Source organism: Bubalus kerabau, chromosome 5, assembly GCF_029407905.1.
Source record: "Bubalus kerabau isolate K-KA32 ecotype Philippines breed swamp buffalo chromosome 5, PCC_UOA_SB_1v2, whole genome shotgun sequence".
NCBI lineage: Eukaryota > Metazoa > Chordata > Mammalia > Artiodactyla > Bovidae > Bubalus > Bubalus kerabau.
The window spans coordinates 63,603,837-63,624,135 of NC_073628.1; the positions used below are offsets into that span (position 1 = coordinate 63,603,837).

Genomic DNA, 20,299 nt, shown 5'->3' on the forward strand with positions numbered 1-20,299 from the left:
TCCCTTCTCCCCATGTCCATCAGTCTATTCTCTATGTCTGTTTCTCTGTAATATGTCTGTTGTCTGTTGCCCTGTAAATAAAGTCTTCAGTACCATTGGCAGGGGGCACAATTGAGGGACTCTGGAGAGGCTACTCCTCAACATGTCCCAAAGGCGCTATCTGCTGAGCCCTAGTAGCTGTTAGCCAAGCCGGTGGGGGTTCTTCTGTCCTTTCTCTCCTCTCTGCCAAGGATCAGACCAATGAAACTGTGAACAACAGTCAGATATTTAGCAAATTTTCTGGCGAGCTATGAAGGGGATTCCTTGGCACGTTTTTCCCACTGCTTTTTCCTCCTGTCCTTCAGCTCTCTCCCTGGACTCAAGCCCAGCCAAAACTAATGAAACTCAGGCTCTGATGTTGCATTACAAAAATTCATTGAGAGACAAAGCAATAAGAGGTGGATTTGTTAGGATCCAGAGAGAAGCCACTCTTCAGGGTGTGAACCATTGCTGAGGGCAAGGGCTGGGGCCATGGATTAGGCCTGGCTAGGTTTTGTGAAACCTCCCGGTTTTGGCAGATCACCAGGCAAATGTCAGCCAGATACCAATGATCTGTACTCTGCTCTTTTTCCTGCTTCTTTGGTGTCTTGGAATCCCCTTTCCATCCCCTGCATCCACATTCCATAGTTCTCTATGTTCCTTCTTTTTCCCTTAGATTCTCCAGTCTCTTTTGCTTTCAGGCCCTTCGTAACATGGACACTCCTGCTTAAAACTGAAAATCCATGTTTTGCCTTGTCCAACTCCCAGATTTTTAATTACACAGAATTTTCTGGGCAGCACTGTGCACACCCTACTGCCTCATCTGGACAGTTGCAACTCTTAAAGCTCTCCAAACGTGGAGATTTGGAAATTGTACTATATGTTTTTCTTCTCTGTTTTCAGGGGAGGTAGAATGCAAAAGGGAGAAGGCAATGGCAGCCCACTCCAGTACTCTTGCCTGGAAAATCCCATGGATGGAGGAGCCTGGTAGGCTGCAGTCCATGGGGTAGCTAGGAGTTGGATACAACTGAGTGACTTCACTTTCATGCATTGGAGAAGGAAATGGCAACCCGCTCCAGTGTTCTTGACTGGAGAATCCCAGGGACGGGGGAGCCTGGTAGGCTGCCTCTATGGGATCGCACAGAGTTGGACACGACTGAAGTGACTTAAGTAGTAGTACCATTTTTCGAAATTCCATATATAGTCATTAGAACATGATACTTATCTTTCTCTTTCTGATTCAATTAACTCTGTATAATAGGTTCTAGATTCATCCACCTCATCAGAACTGACTCAAATGTGTTCCTTTTTATGGCTGAGTAATATTCCATTATATATATTTACCACACTTCTTTATCCATTCATCTATTGATGGACATCTACATTGCTTCCATGCTCTAGCTATTGTAAATAGTGCTGCAATGAAAAATGGGATACATGTGTCTTTTACAATTTTGGTTTCCTTAGGGTATATGCCTATAAGTGGGATTGCTGGGTCCTATGGTGGTTTTATCCCCTGTTTTTTAAGGTATCTCCATACCATCTTCCATAGTGGGTATATCAATTTACATTCCCACCAACAGTGCAAGAGTAGTCCCTTTTCTCCACACCCTCTCCAGCATTTATTGTTTGTAGACTTTTTGGTGATGGTCATTCTGTTTGGAGTGAGGTCATATGTCATTGTAGTTTTGATTTGAATTTCTCTAATAATTAGCAATATTGAGCATCTTTTCATGTGTTTGTTGGCCATCTGCATGTCTTATTTGGAGTAATGTCTATTTATGTCTTTTCCCCACTTTTTGATTGGGTTGTTTGCTTTTCTTGCATTGAGTTGTATGAGCTGCTGGTATATTTTGTAAATTAATCCTTTTCAGTTGTTTCATTTGTCCATTATTTTCTCCCATTCTGAGGGTTGAACTTGCACCTTGCTGTGCAAAAGCTTTTAAGTATAATCAGGTCCCACTTGTTTACTTTTGTTTTTATTTCCATTACTCTAGGAAGTAGGGCATAGAGGATCTTGCTTTGATTTATGTCATCGACTGTTCTGCCTATGTTTTCCTCTAACAGTTTTATAGTTTCTGGTCTTACATTTAGGTCTTTAATCCACTTTGAGTTTATCTTTGTGTATGGTGTTAGGAAGTGTTCTAATTTCATTCTTTTACATGTAGCTGCCCAGTTTTCCCAGCACTATTTATTGAAAAGGCTGTCTTTTCCCCATTGTGTATTCTTGCCACCTCTGTTGAAAATAAGGTACCCATAGGTGCATGGGTTTATTTCTGGGCTTTCTATCTTGTTTCATTGTCTATATTTCTGCTTTTGTACCAGTTCCATACTGTCTTGATGACTGGAGCTTTGCAGTATAATCTGAAATCAGGAAGGTTGATTCCTCCAGCTCCATCCTTCTTTCTCAAGACTGCTTTGTCTATTCAGGGTCTTTTTTGTTTCCATATGAATTGTGAAATTCTTTGTTCTAGTTCTGTGAAAACTGCATTAGTAATTTGATAGTGATTGCATTGAATCTATAGACTGCATTTGGTAGTATAGTCATTCTCACAATATTGATTCTTCCTACCCAGGTACTTGGAATATCTCTCCATCTGTTTATGTCATCTTTGAATGTTTTCATTAGTGTCATAGTGTTTCACGATCTATGTTATTCTGTGTACAGTTCTTTTGTTGTCTTAGGTAAGTTTATTCCTAGATATTTAATTATTTTTGTTGCAATGGTAAATGGGATTGATTCCTTACATTCTCTTTTTGATTTTTTATTGTTAGTATATAGAAATGCAAATGATTTCTGTGTATTAATTTTGTATCCTGAAACTTTGCTAAATTCCCTGATTAGCTTTAGTGTAATGTTCTTACACTATCTTTAGGGTTTTCTATGTACTGTATCTGGAGAAGGCGTACTGTATCATGCCATCTGCAAACAGTGAGAGCTTTACTTCTTTTCTGATCTGGATTCCTTTTATTTCTTTTTCTTCTCTGATTGCTGTAGCTAGGATTTCCAGAACTAGGTTGAATAATAGTGGCAACAGTGGACACCCTTGTCTTCTTCTTGATCTTAGGGGAAATGCTTTCAGTTTTTCACCATTGAGAATAATGTTTACTCTAGTCTTATCATATATGGCTTTTACTATGTTGAGGTTGGAGAAGGCAATGGCAGCCCACTCCAGTACTCTTGCTGGAAAATCCCATGGACGGAGGAGCCTGGTAGGCTGCAGTCCATGGGGTCGCTGGGAGTCTGATATGACTGAGCGACTTCAGTTTTGAAACATTGTTGTTGAATCACGCAAAGACACTGGGATTCTTGGCCCCCGGAGGAGAAGAATTCAATCCGGAGCCACAGACGAGGCTTGATCACTCAGAACTTTTGTGTAATAAAGTTTTATTAAAGTATAAAGGAGATAGAGAAAGCTTCTGATATAGGCATCAGAAGGGGGCAGAAAGAATATCCCCTTGCTAGTGTTAGCAATGAAGTTATATACTCTCCAATGAATCCAAAGAATGTTTGGAGGTTGTAAAGACCTCACCAGACCTACTCCCATAATTTACATTTTAAGATAACAGAATTAGCCAGAAGGTTTAATCCAGAGACTTTCCTCAGGCAGGATACATTATTGTTATATAATTCTTCTAAAGACCAGGTCTACTCCCATAATTTACATTTTAAGATTACAGAATTAGCCAGATTTAATCCAGAGACTGTCCTCAGGCAGGATACATTATTGTTATATAATCCTAAGGAATGTAGAGCAGGAAAAAGTTTGTCCTTTCTTCCTCCTTGAGAATTCCAGACCCCTCTCTCCTTGGGGACCCCTAGACTTCTTATCAACCCACCTAGGAAATGACTCTCATTCCCCCCCCCCTTTTTTTAGGAGAATTATGTTGCCTAGGGAAAAGGGACGCCGTTCTCATTCCATAACTCCTTCCGAGCTGACAAGGGGCATTGTCCCTAAATTGGTGAGGCAACATATTCTCCTAATCCTCATATTGAGGATATCTGATCCAGGGGCCCCAAATAGTAGTTGGAGGAAGCTGCAGCAGTAGCAGGAGTTTGAGCAACCATTTGTAACTTAAAAGCTTTCATGCGGCTAGAAACAAATCCAGTTATACAATTACAGATGCAGGGAGCAAACATCAAAAACACAACATTCAGAATCATAATTAAAAGTCACATTATGTCCATAGTTAAAGTGCAAAGTGTTGCACCAGTCCATTTTAGGGTTGGTAGATGTCATCAGATGAGGAAGAGGCATCACATGTGACTGTTGTCGAAGATATTCACAGACTCAGAGAAAGTCTTTTCCTTTAAGTGGAGATGTCCACCACGGGAAACCTTCCATTGATGAAGAGGAGAGTGCTCCACAGACGCAGCAGTTAGACTGATTGTGGAATGCAGCATAGGAGTGAGCCCAGGACAGGAAGACATTGTCTTGAGGACCAAACAGCAGACTCAGGATTTTTGGAGTCAGCAGAAGTAGACTCACATAGATTATCAGGCCCATCTGAAAGGTATAAAGTCAGATATAAAGTCAGAGAATAGAAAGTAAAGACATAAAATGAAGTCACTTCATTTTGGTCAGGGTGCCACCTCTTAACTTGAGTGTGAGGTACCCACGAATCAATTCCTGGCACTTTGACAGCTGTGGGAGAAGAAAGAATAACCTGGTAAGGGCCTTCCCAGAGGGGCTCGAGGGATGGGCCTCCAGATCCCAATGTTTTTATGAGGACCTCAGTTCCTGGCTCAAATAGAGGTTTGCTTGACTCAGAGGCAGTGTCAGGAGTCGTCTCCTAGAGTTCTGTTAATGCCTGTTGAAAAGCTGAGTTACATAACTAGTTAATTCCAAGGCTTCAGGGTCTATAACAATGTCTGTGCATAAGAAAGCCCTTCCATAAATACAGTCAAAGGGGGACAGTCCCTCCTTTTTTGGGGGCAGTTCGAGCCCTTATTAAAGCTATGGGTAGGACTTTAATCCATTTGTCCTGCGTCTCTTGAGTTAATTTGCACAGATGTCTTTTCATAATATCATTAGCTTTTTCAACCTTTCCTGAGGATTGGGCTCTCCAGGAACAGTGTAAGTGATGTTCTATTCCTAGAGCTTTAGATACCCCCTGAGTTACAGCAGCTTTAAAGGCTAAACTCCTTAGCCTGTTCACTACGACAGGGAAAAGCCTCAATCCATCCAGTAAAGGTATCTACCCAAACTTGTAAGCAAGAATATCCATTAGCTTTTCACATATGAGTAAAATCCATTTCCCAGTCCTCTCCAGGATACTTCCCACTTCGTTGTAATCCAGATTTTGCTAGCTTTTCAGTCTTTAGGTTATTTTTCTGACAAACCTCACACCTTTTGATAATAGTCTTTAAAGTTTTCATTACATTTTTACCTTAAAACAAACGAGAAGCCATTTGGTAAGTACTCTCTGCACTTAAATGAAAACTCTGATGTAAATCCTTAAGAATTTTCTACTGAGCATTTTCAGGAATTATTAATCGTTCATCCTCGGACTGTAACCATCCTTTATCAGTAATCTTTGATCCTCTTTTCTCATATCTTTCTAATTCCTCCTAATATTGTGGTTTATCCTGTTCCATAGGACCTGTCCAGATCAAAGGCTTCTGCAGTGAAGGGGTTTTGTAAAGTGCTGCTTTTCTGGCTTGACAGTCAGCCAGCTGATCACCTTTGGCTACTTTACTCCCATCCCTGCTGTGCCCTTTGCAATGCATAACAGCTACTTCTTTAGGACAATATATAGCAGTTAAAAGTCTCTCGATCTCTCTGAAATGCTTAATAGGTTCTCCCTTTGCTGTTTGAAACTATTTCCATATTGCAGCATGAGCATGTAAAGTCAAATAAGCATACTTAGAATCAGTGTATATATTTACCTGCTGCCTTCTGCTTAACTCTAGAGCTCGGGTCAGAGACACAAGCTCCGCTAACTGAGTACTGGTTCCCTGGGGGAGAGATTCTGCTTCCAAAACCTGTTCAGCAGTCACCACAGAGTAACCTGCTTTACGCTTTCCATCCCGAACAAAAGAACTGCCATCTGTAAATATTTCCATGCCAGGATTGTCTAATGGGGTATCCATTAGATCCTCCCGAGCTGCATAGTTTAAAGTTAGAAATTGAGAACAATCGTGATCAGGTGTTTCATTTTCCTTCTCAGGAAAGAAAGTGGCAGAATTTAAATTTCCACAAACTTTAAACTTAGTTACTGATCCTTCTAACAACAATGACTGATATTTAAGAAGCCTACTGTCTGTCATCCAAATATTAATCTTAGAATTTAATATTCCACTCACATCATGAGAAATCTACAGTAAGGTTTCATCCATTAATTATTTTTAAAGCTTCAGGTGCTAAAAAAGCCGCTGCCCCAATTACTCTTAGGCAGTGGGGCCAATGAAATTACATCTAATTCTCTGCTTAGATAAGCAATAGGTTGCTGGTGAGGCCCTCGGGGTTGTGCCAAAACTCCCAATGCCACACCTTTTCTTTCAGTGACAAACAAATTAAATTCTGACCCTGTACGCAAGCTCAGAGATGGAGCTTGCAGGAGAATAGTCTGAAGAACCTTAAAAGCCTTTTGAGTTTCTGGAGACCAAACCAGTTTGTCGGTTTGGGCCTGCTGAGTTTCAGCTATAAGTTTATATAAAGGACGGGCAAGTTCCCCATAACCCGGAATCCAAATGGGACAGTAACCTGTGATTCCCAAAAATCCTCTCAATTGTCTTAAAGTCATAGGTAGGAGATGATTTAGTATAGGTTTAATTCTCTCAGGGCCTATGGCCCTAGTCCCTTCTGATATGATTAGGCCCAGATATCTAACCGATTGTTGACAAAGCTGAGCCTTTTCTCTTGATGCCTTGTAACCACAGCCTGCCAGAAAGTTTAAGAAAGCTCCTGAGGCTCACGAACAAGCTTCCTCTATCTCAGTACAGAGGAAAATATCATCTATATATTGTAACACCACCGCTTCAGAGCTATTAAAGTTTTGTAGATCCCGTGACAAACTGTCCAAATAAGTGGGGACTGTCACGAAATCCCTGGGGCAAAACTGTCCAGGTTAACTGAGAAGTTGGCTGAGTAGGGTCTTCAAAAGCAAATAGAAATTGACTTTCTTCCGCCAAAGGCACTGAATAGAAAACATCTTTCAAATCAACTACTGAGAAATTTTTGGCTCGTTCAGGAATTTCAGACAATAGAGTATAAGGATCAGGCACCATGGGGTGTAAAGGAACTACAGCCTCATTTATTATTTGTAAATCTTGAACTAGTCTCCATTTACCATTTGGGAATTAATAGTCCTTGTTCCTTTAAATTTTCAATGATGAGTTTTAACCCTTCTTAACCTCAGGTTTCAGTGGATACTGCTTCTTATGTGGAAATACATGCGGGTCTTTGAGCTTGACAGCTACAGAAATAGCATTTTGTGCTCGACCCACAGATTTTCCATCATCCCATACTCTAGGATTTACATTTTGTTCAACTAAAGGGAGAGAAAGGGAGGGCTCCATATTCATGAAAACAGAGGCATGGACCTTGCTCAGTATATCCCTCCCCAAAAGGGGTGAGGGAGATTCTGGCATGATCAGAAACTTGTGTGAAAATAGCACACAATCCCAGTTGCAAGATAAAGAGTAACTGAAATACCACCTTTTGGCTCGTCCAGACAGTCCCATTACGGAAGCAGATTGGGAATAAAGTGGGCCAGGGTCTTCAGTAAGCACAGAATAACTCGCCCCAGTACCTAAAAGGAAATCGATGGATTGCCCCCCCCCCCCACAATTATTAATACCCGGGGTTCCTCAGGTGTAATTAGGACAGGAGCTTGTGTGGGAATCCCCGGGCACCTTCAGCCCTGATTGTCTTGAGAGTCTGACCCCAGAGACCTACGCCTCTGGGGGCAGTCTCTCTTCCAGTGTGGTCCTTTGCAGACTGGACATGGAGAAGGGGGCAGCTTAGATGCCTGAGGGCAATCCCGCTTGAGGTGCCCCTCCTTTCCACAGTAATAGCAAACCCGTCCCTTTTCACCTGGGCCCCTCTGGGCGTTTTTCTCGGCTGTTTAAGAACGTTTTTCATAGCCATTGCGAAGGCTTCCACATTTTCCTTTGTCTTTTTTTTGCCTTTCTTTCCCTACCATAATAGACTGTCTGAGCCAGTTGTAACAGAGTATCTAAAGACTGATTTGGTCCATACACCCGTTTTAATAGCTTACGGCGGATATCTGGAGCCGACTGAGTGAGAAATCTATCCTTTAAGATCACTTTTCCCTCTTCACTTTCGGGATCAATCTCAGTGAATCTGCGAAGGCCTTCTCTCAGTCTATCTAGGAATTTACCAGGAGCTTCCTTCTCCTCCTGTTTTATGTCTGCCAATTTGGCAAAAGAAATGGCAACCCACCCCAGTATTCTTGCCTGGAGAAACCCAGGGACAGGGGAGCCTGGTGGACTGCCGTCTATGGGGTCGCACAGAGTCGGACACGACTGAAGTGACTTAGCAGCAGCAGCAGCAAAGGCTTAGAACATGCCTGCCTAAGTCCTTCAAGAATACATCTAACAAAATGACTCTGATCCCATCGTCCTTTAGCTGTGTTGTAGTCCCAGTCTGGTTCTATAGTTGGGACCACCTGATTCCCAGTGGGGAGGGCCACTATCTCGTTCTCCCTCTTCCCTACTGATTCATTACCAAGCCATTCATCTCTATAAGCAACCACTTTTCTCAAAACTCGAGTCTTTGAGTTGGGAGTGTCCCAAGATATACATCACATCCTTCCAAGTGAGGTCATAAAGCAGACTAACACCTTTAAAATCTCTAATATATTTTTCTGGGTCCTCTAAATAGTCTCCCAGATCCTCCTTGATTATTTGTATTTCTTGACAAGAAAAAGGCTTATTAACTCTCATAGACTGATTATTTCTCCCGGTGGGTGTTTCATAAAGAGGAAACAGCTTGTGTGGCTGTTCCTCAGTCTCTCTGGCTGCTCTGCGCATGTGATCCCAGGGATAGATTGCAGAAACCTGTATTTCTTTTTCTCTTTGTCTCCTGTCCTCCATCTCATCTCTTACTTCGATGGTCTGAGTTTCTACTGAAACCAGAGTAGTCTGAGGTCGTACTGAGACAGGAGTTCTTTGGACCTCCACGTGGGCAGTTTGAATATCAGTTTGGATTTCCACTGAGACCAAGACAACCCTTCTGAGGGGGCTTCTCTGGCTTTCAGTTTGCTCAGCTTGGAGCCCCAGGTACAGGGGCAAAGTAGGAGGACAGGAGGGAGCTGAAGGTTTCACGCCCAAATCTATACCCTTAGGATGTAAGTCTGGCATATTTCGCAGAGAGAAAAAGGGCAACACATATGCTACTTCTACCCATTTCCGTTGCTGCTTACAGAACCAGTCTAATTGTAAAACAGTATTATACTTAAGAGACCCTCCAACTGGCCACCGTTCACTGTCCTCCAGTGGAGAAAGAAATGGCACCCCACTCCAGTATTCTTGCCTGGAAAATCCCCATGGATGGAGGAGCCTGGTGGGCTGTAGTCCATGGGGTCGCTGAGGGTTGGACACAACTGAGTGACTTCACTTTCACTTTTCACTTTCATGCATTGGAGAAGGAAATGGCAACCCACTCCAGTGTTCTTGCCTGGAGAATCCCAGGGATGGGGGAGCCTGGTGAGCTGCCGTCTATGGGGTCACACAGAGTCAGACATTACTGAAGAGACTTAGCAGCAGCAGCAGCAGCAGATACTGTGGCCATGCAGTATCACATAGGAAGACCAGGTGTGTCTTCTTTAAGCCCTGGGGATCAAATCTATCCCAGTTTTTCAGGATACAGTTCAAAGGAGGCTGGAATTGTTAGCTCCCATCTGTAAGAGAGAAAAAAAGCGACCAGTGCAATCTTTCTACCGGAGGCGTCCCTCCCTGTTCTAGATGGGGGTGTAGACAGACTTTACACCAAAAGCTTTTCCTTCCTGGTCAGACTTAGTCTGTCCCTTACAGATGCAGGTGCCATACTCGTCCCTCCCGGTTCTACCACCTAGATGGGGTGGGGATGTACCAGGTGTAGATTTAATAGCATCCCTACTTGACGTCCAGCTCTTCACCCTTAACCTTGCTTGCCTCTGAAGCCACCTGGGGTGCAATCAGAGTAACCTTCTGGAATGCCTCCCAAGCTAAGACCACTGGGGAAAACATCTGTCACCTGAGTGCCTGTGCACAACCCTGAGTATTTCCTGACCACGATAAGACCAACACGAACATAAAACTGAGATGTTCTTTCCAAGCATTACCACACCAGTATAAGAGCCTCCTCTGATTCACTAAGAGCCAGCGTTACCAAAGGAAAAAAACCATTGCAGTCCCAATCTGAGTAACCTTTAACCTCAGAGATGTTCTTGAGCTAGAGTTCCATCTATCTTCCTAACTTTCGATTCCTAGCAAGGCTAGGCGCTTTCTTGGCTACCAAGCCCCTTGAAAGTATATGATCCGATAGATTAGGTTCAGATCAGATCAGATCAGTCGCTCAGTCGTGTTCGACTCTTTGCGACCCCATGAATTGCAGCACGCCAGGCCTCCCTGTCCATCACCAACTCCCGGAGTTCACTCAGACTTACGTCCATTGAGTCAGTGATGCTATCAAGCCATCTCATCCTCTGTCGTCCCCTTCTCCTCCTGCCCCCAATCCCTCCCAGCATCAGAGTCTTTTTCAATGAGTCAACACTTCGCATGAGGTGGCCAAAGTATTGGAGTTTCAGCTTTAGCATCATTCCTTCCAAAGAAATCCGAGGGCTGATCTCCTTCAGAATGCACTGGTTGGATCTCCTTGCAGTCCAAGAGACTCTCAAGAGTCTTCTCCAACACCACAGTTCAAAAGCATCAATTCTTCAGTGCTCAGCCTTCTTCACAGTCCAACTCTCACATCCATACATGACCACAGGAAAAACCATAGCCTTGACTAGACGGACCTTTGTTGCCAAAGTAAAGTCTCTGCTTTTGAATATGCTATCTAGGTTGGTCATAACTTTCCTTCCAAGGAGTAAGCGTCTTTTAATTTCATGGCTGCAGTCACCATCTGCAGTGATTTTGGAGCCCAGAAAAATAAAGTCTGACACTGTTTCCACTGTTTCCCCATCTATTTCCCATGAAGTGGTGGGACCGGATGCCATGATCTTCGTTTTCTGAATGTTGAGCTTTAAGCCAACTTTTTCACTCTCCACTTTCACTTTCATCAAGAGGCTGTTTAGTTCCTCTTCACTTTGTGCCATAAGGGTGGTGTCATCTGCATATCTGAGGTTATTGATATTTCTCCTGGCAATCTTGATTCCAGTTTGTGTTTCTTCCAGTCCAGCGTTTCTCATGATGTACTCTGCATATAAGTTAAATAAACAGGGTGACAATATATAGCCTTGATGAACTCCTTTTCCTATTTGGAACCAGTCTGTTGTTCCATGTCCAGTTCTAACTGTTGCTTCCTGACCTGCATACAAATTTCTCAAGAGGCAGGTCAGGTGGTCTGGTATTCCCATCTCTTTCAGAATTTTCCAGTTTATTGTGATCCACACAGTCAAAGGCTTTGGCATAGTCAATACAGCAGAAATAGATGTTTTTCTGGAACTCTCTTGCTTTTTCCATGATCCAGCGGATGTTGGCAATTTGATCTCTGGTTCCTCTGCCTGTTCTAAAACCAGCTTGAACCAGGTTCTTAAAACCAGCTTCTAAAACCAGGAAGTTCATGGTTCACATATTGCTGAAGCCTGGCTTGGAGAATTTTGAGCATTACTTTACTAGCGTGTGAGATGAGTGCAATTGTGAGGTAGTTTGAGCATTCTTTGGCATTGCCTTTCTTTGGGATTGGAATGAAAACTGACCTTTTCCAGTCCTGTGGCCACTGCTGAGTTTTCCAAATTTGCTGGCACATTGAGTGCAGCACTTTCACAGCATCATCTTTCACGATTTGGAACACCTCCACTAGCTTTGTTCACAGTGATGCTTTCTAAGGCCCACTTGACTTCACATTCTAGGATGTCTGGCTCTATGTCAGTGATCACACTATCATGATTATCTGGGTCATGAAGATCTCTTTTGTACAGTTCTTTTGTGTATTCTTGCCATCTCTTCTTCGGTGGCCGGAAGGACCAACCCCACGTCCAAGGAGCCATGGCTGCGTGGGCACAGGAGGGCCTAGAGGAGCTATCCCACATCGAAGGTCAGGAAGGGTGGCGGTGAGGACATACCCCTCGTCCAAGGTAAGGAGCAATGGCTACCCTTTGCTGGAGCAGCTGTGAAGAGATACCCCATGCCCAAGGTAAGAGAAACCCAAGTAAGACAGTAGGTGTTGCAAGAGGGCATCAGAGGGCAAACACACTGAAACCATACTCACAGAAAACTAGTCAATCTAATCACACAAGGACCACAGCCTTGTCTAACTCAATGAAACTAAGCAATGCCCATGGGTCAACCCAAGACGGGTGGGTCATGGTGGAGAGATTTGACAATATATGGTCTACTGGAGAAGGGAATGGCAAACCACTTCTGTATTCTTGCCTAGAGAACCCCATGAACACTATGAAAAGGCAAAATGATAGGAAACTGAAAGAGGAACTCCCCAGGTCAGTAGGTGCCCGATATGCTACTGGAGATCAGTGGAGAAATAACTCCAGAAAGAATGAAGGGATGGAGCCAAAGCAAAAACAATACCCAGCTGTGGATGCGACTGGTGATAGAAGCAAGGTCCGATGCTGTAAAGAGCAATATTGCATAGGCACCTGGAATGTCAGGTCCATGAATCAAGGCAGATTGGAAGTGTTCAAACAAGAGATGGCAAGAGTGAATGTCGACATTCTAGGAATCAGCGAACTGAAATGGACTGGAATGGGTGAATTTAACTCAGATGACCATTGTATCTATTACTGCGGGCAGGAATCCCTCAGAAGAAATGGAGTGGCCATCACGGTCAACAAAAGAGTCCAAAAAGCAATACTTGGATGCAATCTCAAAACTGACAGAATGATCTCTGTTCGTTTCCAAGGTAAACCATTCAATATCACAGTAATCCAAGTCTATGCCCCAACCTGTAATGCTGAAGAAGCTGAAGTTGAACGGTTCTATGAAGACCTACAAGACCTTTTAGAACTAACACCCAAAAAAGAAGTCCTTTTCATCACAGGGGACTGGAATGCAAAAGTAGGAAGTCAAGAAACATCTGGAGTTACAGGCAAATTTGGCCTTGGAATACAGAATGAAACAGGGCAAAGACTAATAGAGTTTTGCCAAGAAAATGCACTGGTCATAATAAACATCCTCTTTCAACAACACAAGAGAAGACTCTGCACATGGATATCACCAGATGGTCAACACCAAAATCAGATTGATTATAATCTTTTCAGCCAAAGATGGAGAAGCTCTATACAGTCAGCAAAAACAAGACCAGGAGCTGACTGTGGCTCAGACCATGAGCTCCTTATTGCCAAATTCAGACTGAAATTGAAGAAAGTAGGAAAAACCACTAGACCATTCAGGTATGACCTAAATCAAATCCCTTATGATTGTACAGTGGAAGTGAGAAATATATTTAAGGGCCTAGATCTGATAGACAGAGTACCTGATGAACTATGGAATGAGGTTCATGACATGGTACAGGAGACAGGGATCAAGACCATTCCCATAGAGAAGAAATGCAAAAAAGCAAAATGGCCATCTGGGGAGGCCTTACAAATAGCTGTGAAAAGAAGAGAAGCAAAAAGCAAAGGAGAAAAGGAAAGATATAAACATCTGAATGCAGAGTTCCAAAGAATAGCAACAAGAGATAAGAAAGCCTTCTTCAGCGATCAATGCAAAGAAATAGAGGAAAACAACAGAATGGGAAAGACTAGTGATCTGTTCAAGAAAATCAGAGATACCAAAGGAACATCTCATGCAAAGATGAGCTCGATAAAGGACAGAAATGGTATGGACCTAACAGAAGCAGAAGATATTAAGAAGAGATGGCAAGAATACACAGAGGAACTGTGCAAAAAAGATCTTCATGACCCGGATAATCACGATGGTGTGATCACTGACCTAGATTAGGTTAGTACTTCTAATTCCCAAGGAGTTATGAAATGGTCAAAGAGACAGAAAAGTTTGACTGAGAAAGGAGAGTTCGGTCCACACACTTTGCCCATTTCTGGTCAGTTCCTGGAGGAGACATTGGGTGCCTCTTGGCATTGGCAGGTCGGTATAAACCCCCAACGGGTTTCTGCCATAAGCCATATGAGATCACCGTGGAACTGCAGAGAAGGCTCCTTACTTGCTTCACGCAGGGCATGTCATTCATTCACACAAGCACACCGTAGAGTTAGTAAAGCACAGCAGAAAACGTGTTCTCTAAGAGAACATTGAACTAGAGCTCCAAGCATCCTTACCTTGTCCTGAAGGATCCCGGATGATTCCCCAAGATGAAAGGTTGTTGTTGAATCACGTAAAAACGCCAGGATTCTTGGCCCCCAGAGGAGAAGAATTCAATCCGGAGCCAGAGACGAGGCTTGATCGCTCAGAGCTTTTGTGTAATAAAGTTTTATTAAAGTATAAAGGAGATAGAGAAAGCTTTTGACATAGGCATCAGAAGGGGGCAGAAAGAGTACCCCCTTGCTAGTGTTAGCAATGAAGTTATATACTCTCCAATGAATCCAAAGAATGTCTGGAGGTTGTAAAGACCTCACCAGACCTACTCCTATAATTTACATTTTAAGACAACAGAATGAGCCAGAAGGTTTAATCCAGAGACTGTCCTCAGGCAGGATACATTATTGTTATATAATCCTTCTAAAGACCAGGTGTACTCCCATAATTTACATTTTAAGACAACAGAATTAGCCAGAAGGTTTAATCCAGAGGCTGTCCTCAGGCAGGTTACATTATTGTTATATAATCCTAAGGAATGTAGAGAAGGAAAAAAAAGTTTGTCCTTCTTCCTCCTTGAGAATTCCAGACCCCTCTTCTCCTTGGGGACCCCTAGACTTCTTATCAACCTGCCTAGGAAGTTACTCTCTCAGTTTCACTTTTCACTTTCATGCATTAGGGAAGGAAATGGCAACCCACTTCAGTGTTCTTGCCTGGAGAGTCCTAGGGATGGGGGAGCCTGGTGGGCTGCCGTCTATGGGGTCACAGAGTCGGACACGACCGAAGTGACTTAGCGACAGCAGCAGCATGTTAAGGTAGGTTGCTTCTATGCCCATTTTTGGAGAGTTTTAATCATGAATGGGTGCTGAATTTTGCCACATATTCTTTTGCATCTATTGAGATGATCACATGGCTTTTATCTTTCAATTTATTAATATGGTATATCATATTGATTGATTTGCATATATCAAAGAATCCTTGCATCCCTGGAATAAACCCAACTTGATCATGGTGTATGAGTTTTTGATATCTTGAATTCTGCTAGTGAAAATTTTGTTCAGGATTTTTGCATTTATATTCATCAGTGATATTGCCCTATAGTTTTCTGTTTTTGTGTTGTCTTTGTCTGGTTTTGGTAAGAGGGTGATTGTGGCCTCATAGAATTAGTTTGGAAGTGTTCCTTCCTCTGCAATTTTTTGAAAGAATTTTCAAAGGATAGACATTAGCTTTTCTCTAAATGTTTGATAGAATTCTCCTGTGAAGTCATCTGGTCCTGGGCTTTTGAATTTTGGGAGATTTGTTGTTAATCACAGCTTCAATTTCAGTGCTTGCAATTGGCTTGTTCATAATTTATATTTCTTCCTGGTTTAGTCTTGGAAGATTGAACTTTTCTAAGAATATGTCCATTTCTTCCAGGCTATCCTATTTATTGCCATATCAGTTCAGTTCAGTGGCTCAGTCGTGTCCGACTCTTTGAGACCCCATGTCCACAGCACGTCAGGCCCCCCTGTCTATCACCAACTCCAGGAGTCCACCCAAACCCATTTCCACTGTGTTGGTGATGCCATCCAAGCATCTCATCCTCTGTCGTGCCCTTCTCCTCCTGCCCCCAATCCCTCCCAGTATCAGAGTATTTTCAAATCAGTCAGTTCTCCGCATCAGGTGGCCAAAGTATTGGAGTTTCAGCTGCAACATCAGTCCCTCCAATGAACACCCAAGACTAATCTCCTTTAGGATGGACTGGCTGGATCTCTTTGCAGTCCAAGGGACTCTCAAGAGTCTTCTCCAACACCACAGTTCAAAAGCATCAATTCTTCTGCACTCAGCTTTCTTCACAGTCCAACTGTCACATCCATACATGCTACAAGAAAAACCATAGCCTTGACTAGACGGACCTTTGTTGGCAAAGTAATATCTCTGCTTTTTATTAGGCTATCTAGGTTGGTCATAATTTTCCTTCCAAGGGGCAAGCATCTTTTAATTTCATGGCTGCAATCAGTGATTTTGGAGCCCACTGTTTCCCCATCTATTTGCCATGAATTGATGGGACCAGATGCCATGATCTTCGTTTTCAGAATGTTGAGCTTTAAGCCAACTTTTTCATTTTCTTCTTTCACTTTCGTCAAGAGGCTCTTTAGTTCTTCTTCACTTTCTGCCATAAGGGTGGTGTCATCTGCATATCTGAGGTTATTGATATTTCTCCTGGCAATCTTGATTCCAGCTTGTGCTTCCTCCAGCCCAGTGTTTCTCATCATACTCTGCATATATGTTAAATAAGCAGGCTGACAATACATAGCCTTGACGTACCTGTTTTTCTATTTGGAACCAGTCTGTTTTCCATGTCCAGTTATAACTGTTGTTTCCTGACCTGTATACAGGTTTCTCATGAGGCAGGTCAGGTGGTCTGGTATTCCCATTTCTTTTAGAAGTTTCTACAGTTTGTGATCCACACAGTCAAAGGCTTTGGCATAGTCATTAAAGCAAAAATAGATGCTTTTCTGGAACTCTTTTGCTTTTTCGATGATCCAGTGAATATTGACAATTTGATATCTAGTTCCTCTGCCTTTTCTAAAACCAGGTTGAACATCTGGAAGTTCACAGTTCACATGTTGCTGAAGCCTGGCTTGGAGAATTTTGAGCATTACTTTACAACCATGTGAGATGAGTGCAATTTTGTGGTATTTTGAGCATTCTTTAGCATTAACTTTCTTTGGGATTGGAATGAAAACACCTTTTCCAGTCCTGTGGCCACTGCTGAGTTTTCTAAATTTGCTGACACATTGAGTGCAGCACTTTCACAGCATCATCTTTTAGAATTTGAAATAGCTCAACTGGAATTCCATCACCTCGACTAGCTTTGTTCGTAGTGATGCTTCCTAAGGCCCATCTGACTTCACATTCCAGGACATCCTGCTCTAGGTGAATGTGAGTGATCACACCTTAGTGATTATCTGGGTCATTAAGTTTTTTTTTTTTTTTTTTGTACCATTCTTCTGTGTATTCTTGCCACCTTTTCTTAATATATTCTGCTTCTTTAGGTCCATACCATTTCTGTCCTTTATCGAGCCCATCTGTGCATGAAATGTTCCCTTGGTATCTCTAATTTTCTTGAAGAGATTTCTAGTCTTTCCCATTCTGTTGTTTTCCTCTATTTCTTTGCATTGATCGCTGAGGAAGGCTTTCTTATCTCTTCTTGCTATTCTTTGGAACTCTGCATTCAGATGCTTATATCTTTCCTTTTCTCCTTTGCTTTTCACTTCTCTTCTTTTCACAGCTATTTGTAAGGCCTCCTCTGACAGCCATTTTTCAGTTTTGCATTTCTTTTACTTTGGGATAGTCTTACTCCCTGTCTCCTGTACAATGTCATGATTGTACAATGTCTCCTGTACAATATGCAATGGTGCATGAGCGTGGTCGAGAGGAGCTACCCCACATACAAGGTCAGGGGCAGCGACTGAGTGGAGTGACCCCACACCCAAGGTAAGGAGCAGCGCATGCACTTTGCTGGAGTGGCCATGAAGAGATACCCCACATACAAAGTAAGAGAAAGCCAAATAAGACGGTAGGTGCTGAGAGAGGCCATCAGAGGCCAGGCAGACTAAAACCACAATCACAGACAGCTAGCCAATCTAATCATATGGATCATAGCCTTGTCTAATTCAATAAACTAAGCCATGCCGTGTGGGGTCACCCAAGACAGACAGGTCATGGTGGAGAGGTCTGACAGAAAGTGGTCCACTGGAGAAGGGAATGGCAAACCACTTTAGCATTCTTGCCTCGAGAACCCATGAACAGTATGAAAAGTCAAAAAGATAGGACATTGAAAAATGAACTCCCCAGGTCAGTAGGTGCCCAATATGCTACTGGAGAACAGTGGAGAAATAACTCCAGAAAGAATGAAGGGATGGAGCCAAAGCAAAAACAACACCCAGTTTTGGATGGGACTGGTGATAGAAGCAAGATTCATTGCTGTAAGAGCAATATTGCATAGGAACCTGGATTGTTAGGTCCATGAATCATGGCAAATTGAAAGTGGTCAAACAGGATATGGAAAGACTAAACATCGACATTCTAGGAATCAGCGAACTAAGATGGACTGGAATGGGTGAATTTAACTCAGATGACCATTATATCTACTGTGGGCTGGAATCCCTTAGAAGAAATGGAGTAGCCATCATAGTCAACTAAAGAGTTCGAAATGCAGTACTTGGATGCAATCTCTGTTTCCAAGACAAACCATTCAATATCATGGTAATCCAAGTCCATTCCCCGACCAGAAATGCTGGAGAAGCTAAAGTTGAATGGTTCTATGAAGACCTACAAGACCTGTTAGAACACCCCTCCAAAAAAATGTCCTTTTCCTTATATGGGACTGGAATACAAAAGTAGGAAGTCAAGAAACACCTGGAGTAACAGGCAAATTTGGCCTTGGAGTACAGAATGAAGCAGGGCAAATGCTAATAGAGTTCTGCCAAGAGAACACACTGGTCATAGCAAACACCCTCTTCCAACAACACAGGAGAAGACTCTATACATGGACATCACCAGATGGTCAACACCAAAATCATATTGATTATATCCTTTGCAGCCAAAGATGGAGAAGCTCTATACAGTCAGCAAAACCATGAACGGGAGTGGACGGTTGCTCAGATCATGAACTCCTTCTTGCCAAATTCAGACTTAAATTGAAGAAAGTGGGGAAGACAACTAGACCATTCAGGTATGACCTAAATCAAATCCTGTATTGCCATATAGTTGTTCATAATTGTCACTTATACTCCTTTGTATTTATTCATTGTCTGTTATAACCTCACCTGTTTCGTTTCTAATTGCGTTAATTTGATTCTTCTCTCTTTTTTTATTGATGAGTCTGGCTAAAGATTTTTCAATTTTGTTTATCTTCTCAAAGAACCAGCTTTTAGTTTTATTGATCTTTACTATTGCTTTTATCAACTCTTCACTTATTTCTGCTCATAACTTTATCATTTCTTTTCTTCTACTAATTTTTTTGTTGTTCTTCTTTTTCCAGTTGTTTTACCTGTAAAGTTAGATTGCCCATTCAGTGTTTTTCTTGTTTCTTGAAGTAGGATTGTATTGCTATAAACTTTCCTCTTAGAACTGCTTTTACTGCATCCTATTGGTTTTGAGTTGTCATGTTTTTATTATCATTTGTTTCTAGAAATGTTTTTATTTCCCTTTTGATTTCTTCAGTAACATGTTTGTTATTTAGAAATGTGTTATTTAATCTCCAAGTGTTTGTGTTTCTTACAGTTCCCCCCCCCCCTTGTAATTGATATCTAGTCTCACAGTGTTGTAGTTGGAGAAGATTTCTGATACAATTTCAATTTTCTTAAATTATCTGAGGTTTGATTTGTGACCCAAGATATGGTCTGTCCTGGAAAATGTTCCATGTGTGCTTGAGAAGAAGGTGTTTTCTTCTGCATTTGGATGGGATGTCCTGAAGATATCAGTGAGATCCATCTCATCTAATGCATAATTTAAGACCTGTGTTTCCTTATTAATATTCTGTTTTGATGATCTATTGGTGTGAGTGGGGTGTTAAAGTCATATACGATTATTGTGTTACTGTCAATTTCTCCTTTTGTGTCTGTTAGCATTTGTCTTTTGTACTGAGTTGCTCCTATGTTGGGTGCATAGATATTCACAATTGTTATGTCTTCCTCTTGGATTCATCCCTTGATCATTATGTATTGTACTTCCTTATCTCTTATAACATTCTTTATTTTAAGGTCTATTTTGTCTGATATGAGGATTGCTACTCCAGCTTTCTTTTCCTTCCCGCTTGCAAGGAATATATTTTTTCATCCTCTCACTTTCAGTCTATATGTGTCTTTTGGTCTGAAGTGGGTTTCTTAAAGACAGCATATATATGGGTCATGT

General features: G+C 42.1%; 1 protein-coding gene across 6 annotated transcripts; it reads right to left on the reverse strand.

Moving 5' to 3' along the window:
- Positions 1 to 3,389: 3,389 nt before the first annotated feature.
- LOC129653907 (endogenous retrovirus group PABLB member 1 Env polyprotein-like) lies at positions 3,390 to 14,729 on the reverse strand. Of its 6 annotated transcripts, none has more exons than XR_008715261.1 (2): positions 14,422 to 14,729; positions 3,390 to 4,526 (listed from the first exon to the last, which is right to left on the reverse strand). XR_008715261.1 is itself a non-coding variant. In XM_055583563.1 (2 exons), exons 1-2 carry the CDS (start codon positions 6,110 to 6,112, stop codon positions 4,311 to 4,313), a joined length of 420 nt encoding a protein of 139 aa, XP_055439538.1. In that variant the 5' UTR covers positions 6,113 to 6,171; the 3' UTR covers positions 3,390 to 4,310. The 6 variants fall into 6 exon arrangements, 1 of the variants encoding a protein (XP_055439538.1); XR_008715265.1 differs by lacking the exon at positions 14,422 to 14,729 and adding an exon at positions 6,326 to 7,090; XR_008715262.1 differs by lacking the exon at positions 14,422 to 14,729 and adding an exon at positions 5,410 to 5,559.
- Between the last annotated feature and the right edge of the window lie 5,570 nt (positions 14,730 to 20,299).